Here is a 6,295-nt window from a genome sequence, read left to right as displayed (position 1 = left end):
AGTTTGCCCACAGTGCAATTAATTGCAACAAAAAAGAAGAAATGCAATGTAAATAAACTAAATACTGAGCATGTAGAATTAAAAGTCTCTACACCACCCATTTTAACCATGTCAAACAGATGAGAACCAAGTGAAACTATAGAAATTCAAAGCTTACTTCTAGCATGAAAGAATATTGCAGACTCAAAGGTTTGATATAAGTATTAAGTCATTCAAAAAGGTATTCAAAATATGGTTCAAATTCCATCCACACTACAAAACATAGCTAATCATCCAAAATATTAAAGTACCTTTTCTTATCTTCCTCCCCCCCCTTTTAATCTATGTTCTACTCATTTATAACTAAAGGCCCTTTTTCGTTTCCAAGAAATAGTTCTTTAAAGTAACAGTCTTGAAAATGACTAATTTAAACATGATTTTAAAGAAAATAAAAAATTATCGGATAAACCCTATTAACACTAAACTCTTGAACTATTATTTTCATGCTCCTTCTTCATCGAGCATTGGGTTCTGACTTGCAATCTGGTTGTTGATTCTTTCAGCTATTGTCTCCTCTCTAATTAGCACCTATAGGACTATTGTAAATTCATCTTCATCCCTTATGATTGCCTGAGAAAGGTGGCTTAAGTCTAGGAGAATATCATCTTGTGGGTGTTTAACATCAGGTTGGATCATAGGACCTTTACCTTTGAGTACCATCACATGTGTTGTTTCGAAACTAATTATCAAGAACCCTTTCTACAACGAGCTCTTCTTGTAGATCTTGTTCATGATTTTAAGCTTGCTTAGTGATTTTCTCTAATAGAGATATGGCCTTTCTATATCCACCAAAATTGGCTCGTTGTTTCCATGCAAAAGAGCATAATTCTCAGATGATATTTCCTTGTTCACTTTCTGGCCAATTTAAATATGGATTCTCAAATGGCAGCTCTCCATCATGGCGTAAGACGATTCTGATAGAGGGAGCTCATGCTAACATACATTTCTTCCACCAATTTTAAAGGCGGTATATTAAATTTTATTTGCAAGGGTGATAGTATAAATTGTTACAACACATGTTGCCACCTTTATGTGTCCTTAACTACGTAACCTGTCATTAATGTTTCTACTTCACAAATCTTATTTGATTTTCTCCTTAGAGACTGTTTGTCGCATGGTGACATGACTAATTGAAGTTGGTAATGGCAAAGGCGGCTACCTTTACTAGGTAGATAAACTTAATCAATTTATGTCAACGATTAATTATGACTCACCCTCTATCAATACTCATGTCGCCACCTCATTAGGCCTACTATATCAACCTTTAGGTCATTTTTTGAGAAACCCACTAGCTTCTAAGTCAAGTATGTTTCTTCCCCTTGAAGGCTTCATGAATAACCAAATTTGATGACAAAACAAAGTGGGTCGAGGAATCAAATGAATTCATGACTTTCGAACTAGTTCAGAAATCAACTAGAAACCCGACCTTCTATGAGTCCTCACGAAGATCTATTGGCATTTTTTGAGTTTCTATAACCATGTCGGGTAGTCTGGAACTTTTGAAACCTCAGAATCCTATGAGAAGGTTAAAAAAGCAAGGGGCTAGCGACTAAGTTTTGAAAATGCATAAAACCTGGGACCCAGGATTCAAATTATTAAAGAGAATGAAGGGAGACCCTAAAGAAAAACCTAAAGACATGGAAATACTTGTGACATGGTGGTAAAATTTAAATTTAATGGATAAGATTAATTATTTGTAATATTTTTCTACTATACTTGTGGGTACATATCTTAGAAAAATCCATTTCTACTCTAGTAGTCTTCTTAATATTTGGGCTCTAGTACTCTATATAGGAGATATGATTATTTAAATGAAATATAAAATATTACCACATTAGCAATTTCATTTCTATCTATGCACTAGAATCTTATTGTATGTGAATCCCCATACATCACTTTCTTGAAATCTTTTAGGTGAAGGTGGCCCAAGTTGATATCTACAACTTCATAAAGTTTGGAAGTGATATTGGAAGAAGGATAACCCCTTGAAATACATAATTTTTGGCATTATATATATATAGAACCACTCCATAAGCACAAGAATTTGTAAGACAAAACTTTAAATTCTCCTAAATTTTAAGAATTTTTAAACTTTGTGTTCAAGTGGATAATATATTTATCTTTTTGAATTTGTAAGTTGGGAATAGGTCCATAAGGACTTCAAAATAATGAATTATTATCATATATTCATAGGAGTGCAAAGAGTCAAATTTTATAAATGCCTAATATCTTTATAATTCTAAATATTCTGAAAGGTTTTGACATTATGTATAGGCATATAAATCGAAAGGAATCAATAATTTTGGATAATATTCATCTGTAATAAGAGTTCATTCTTATAGTCAATAGTAATAATGTAGAATGGATGATATAAGAGTTCATTCTTATAGAATGGTTTCGAATTATTTTATTTCAGCTTCAAGAATTATAATATAGTGAGATATCATGCAAACAACTTCTATAACTACATGCTTCCTCCACTTGTCTATTTGAGATGCCACAAATTTCTAATTTTATACGACTCCATTACTCTATGATTAATTTCATTGTAAAGCTTTTTGAAATGTATAAGCCAGCAAAAAATGTTAGATTACTCATTTGACATTATGAGCATAAGTTAAATTTAAATCATAAGTACATGAATTATATTTTTCATGAAATAACATAGTGTTGTCAAACTATAAAATTATAACAAATATTTATCTTAAGAACACTCTCTTGCATGGAAGAAACATATTCAAACATATAATTATGAATGTAGAAGAAAACAAATTATAATATTCAAGCAAGAGAAATTTTAGCTAATTAGATTTCATTGAATTTTAACCTAGAACAAAACCATAAGTACACAAGGTTACAAAGCTTTAAATGAATTAGAGGTGGTACATGTGAGGCTTGTATATTTAATTGTGTATGAATTTTTGTCATTAGATCCAAAAATGTCTAATTAAAATATTATGAATTGTCAAAATTCAATATATTTGAATTAAAATTATAAATATTAATTACTAAAAAATGTGTTGAGCTTCTCATTCCTAAAGCATTTTTCAATACATATAGACAAATAGTTTTTATATCTAGAAATATAAAAAATTAAATATAGAAAACCTCTTAATCACAGTTCATAACACTTTCACTTTCCTATTGTTTATCGGGACAAACTAATATTATTAAAGAATTATACATAAATTATAAATCCACTTATCCATTGTAATTTGAAAACCATATCATGCAAATATATAGACATCCTTTTTATTAGAACATTGAAAAATAATTTTAAACCAAAACCATTTGTTCACATGATATGATATCGTCCAAAAATATGGCACAATTCTAGGATTGTTATTATTACATATGAAGATAGTTTGAATTCTTCAAAAGAAAAACTAAAGGAAATGTAATGTAAGAACAATCATATTTCTTTGATACATAAACTGTAATAAAATGCAAGAGGACATTCATGAACAAAATTAGAGCATATAGTAGACACAATATAATTTGCAAAAATCACTCAAGAGAACTATCAAACCTAACATTAAACCATCCAATAGGGAAATCTTCTGGACAATGATTTTTTTAAATATTTATAAAAATAGATCAACTATAATAAATATTTCGATTTTATTTAAATTGCAATAAAAATGCAGACCCATAAGAATAAAAATGAGGACTTGAATTAAATATAGACCTAACACATCTAATTTCACCATTTTCCTCACTGAAACAAGGCAACAAAAGATTCACATAGGATGTTAGTCAACTGAATATCAAGGAAACACAAACCATAACACTATAAGCTGCGAAAGCAAAATAGCAAGCTCCAAACAATTAGCGAGACAGAAACAAGGCCTACATCCAGCCTACTGAACAGATCTATAAGAACTTAATATATAGAATTTGTAAAACAAAACTAAATTAAGTACATGCTATAATAGCAACTTTGCCATACCAACGTTATAAAATTCAAAATTGAGAGGATTAGGCCATAGTTATAGCCTCAGTACAAGGACAAATTAACTTGCTTTTAGCTAATAAGAAACAGGTAACCAATAAAACTTGAGTTTTACGTCCTGTGTTTCTTGTAACTGAAGAAACCTATCAAGAAGAAAATGTATTACCAACTAAAACTTGAGTTCTTAACCATGCGTTTCTTGCAATTGGAGACATCAATCAAGAAGAAAATGGATTATCTTAAGGCAGACGGCATAGGTTTGAGGTAGAAGAAACTTCTGGAAAAGGGGGCACTGGAATCTCAACTGTCCCTTCAAGCATTTGAACAACTTTTTTCATTGATGGCCTCAGAGAAGAGTCTTCTTGAATACACCATAGCCCCACCAACACCATTCTTTCCAACTTTATTTCCTCAATATCTCTGGAATCTTGTTGCTCCACCAATTTTACAAGTTGACCATACTTGAAGCAATCGTATACCCAATCACACAAAACCATTTCATTTTCTGGAACATGCAACTCGAACATTTTCCTGCAACAGATAATCTCCAAGAGCACCACTCCGAAGCTATACACGTCCACTTTGACTGTAACAGCACCACTCTTATGCCACTCAGGAGCTATGTAACCGATGGTACCGCGGGCCGCAGTAAAGGTTCTCGTTTGCTCTGCGCCAATCAATTTGGATATTCCAAAGTCGGCTATCTTAGCACGGTAAGTTTCATCTAGTAGGATGTTTTGAGGCTTTATATCACAATGGATGATAGGGGTTTCGCACTCTTCATGCAAGTAGAGAATTCCCCTTGCAGTTCCCAAAACAATCTGAACACGCAGCTCCCAGTCGAGATCTTGTGTACCCCTAAATAAAAACTTGTTGAGAGACCCATTGGACATGTACTGGTATATCAGAAGCCTGTGTGAGCCCTCGCTACAGAAGCCATACAGTTGAACAAGATTTTTATGATGGCTTGCCCCGATGATATTCATCTCTGTTCTAAACTCCTTTTCTCCCTCTTCATGTCCTTCTTGCAAGAGAAGATCGTCAAGTTTCTTCACAGCAATTGCGCGTCCGTCAGATAAGACGCCCTTATAGACCTTCCCGAAGGCCTCTCTCCCTATTTCTTGCTTTAAGCTTCTAGTCGCACCGTCGATCTCTTGATAACTGAATCCCTTCACCCCAACTGGATCAAACTTTCGATGCGCTTGCAACTCTCCCAGCTTGGGTCGGCATGTATACAACCAAATTAATAAAAAAATTGCTGCAAATACAAAGAAGCAACCCAGAAGGATTGCGCCAATAACTGTAAGCGTTTTCCCCTTGTCGTTTCTTTCCTCCGACGTTTTGGGGGGAATTGTGTTGGAGACTCCGCTGTAGACTTTCATATAAACGGTTCGTGCGTCGTTTGGTAGGCTGAATCTTACTGGCGTTGCCTTCTTCCAACAAGTTTCTGTGGTGTTAATAACGCCGAAGATAACCACTGTGTAATAGCAGTCTTCCATGCATGCCTGGCGGCACGCAGATTCATTCGTGGATAACAACCGCGCGTAATCATTCCCAGGAAAATCTACTCCCGCAAGCCTCTTCATTTCTGCGCCACTTGCACTGCAGCTTTGTAGCTGCGATGGATTCTGCACACATCCCTTTGAATGGTTACGCTTGTCGAGAAAGTCGAATTCCGGACGACAACTGCAATAGAATGAAGAGCCGAAGACTCCACAGATTCCATTGAACCCACACACCCCAACATCATGATCCACGTCTGCAGGTAGACAAGGGTTGTCCTGCTGCTGTGTGACAACGCTGATGACGAAGAGCAGATAAGTAGCATATGCCAGACGGAGGAGGATACTCATAAAAGCCGAAGCCATTTAGTGAATCCGAAGGCAAGCTAGTACTAATGAAATGAAACAACAGATGTATTTTAATGGGAGCAGAGTCCGTTGTTGCAGACAAAATGAAGTTTCCGTTCAAGTGTAGGGTTTGCTGTGGAAGAAAGACTCATGAGCCGTGAAAGTATCTACACGGCAAGTGGGGTCTTTGGTTATACACGGTAAGTGGGTCTTTGGTCAATGGGTCTTTCTTAAGTGCGTCTTCGAGGTCAATGGGTCTTTCTTCAGTGGGTCTTTGGTCATTCGTCAATGGGTCTTTCTTCTCTCCTCAATGAGTGTTTATGAAATTGAATATCAAACTCATTGAATATTTAGAGATGAAGCTTTCTTGAGTGGAAATTCTTAATATCATACCAGATGAGCCGAGGATCAATGACTCAATAAAGTTGGTGGAATAAAAATTTCTACATATATA

General features: G+C 34.7%; 1 protein-coding gene across 1 annotated transcript; it reads right to left on the bottom strand.

The window, feature by feature from the left end:
- Positions 1-4,230: 4,230 nt before the first annotated feature.
- Positions 4,231-5,859, bottom strand: LOC131037081 (G-type lectin S-receptor-like serine/threonine-protein kinase LECRK4). Its single transcript, XM_057969117.2, has one exon. The coding sequence runs from the start codon at positions 5,857-5,859 to the stop codon at positions 4,231-4,233; it is 1,629 nt and encodes a 542-aa protein (XP_057825100.2).
- Positions 5,860-6,295: the final 436 nt, after the last annotated feature.

Source organism: Cryptomeria japonica, chromosome 7 (genome assembly GCF_030272615.1).
Source record: "Cryptomeria japonica chromosome 7, Sugi_1.0, whole genome shotgun sequence".
Taxonomy (NCBI): domain Eukaryota; kingdom Viridiplantae; phylum Streptophyta; class Pinopsida; order Cupressales; family Cupressaceae; genus Cryptomeria; species Cryptomeria japonica.
Note: the sequence above shows the minus strand (reverse complement) of the source record. Positions and strands in the feature narration are given on the sequence as shown.

Bases quoted from the DNA above. Each gene is read 5' to 3' on its own strand.
- LOC131037081 (XM_057969117.2), bottom strand. From the start codon at position 5,859: ATGGCTTCGGCTTTTATGAGTATCCTCCTCCGTCTGGCATATGCTACT.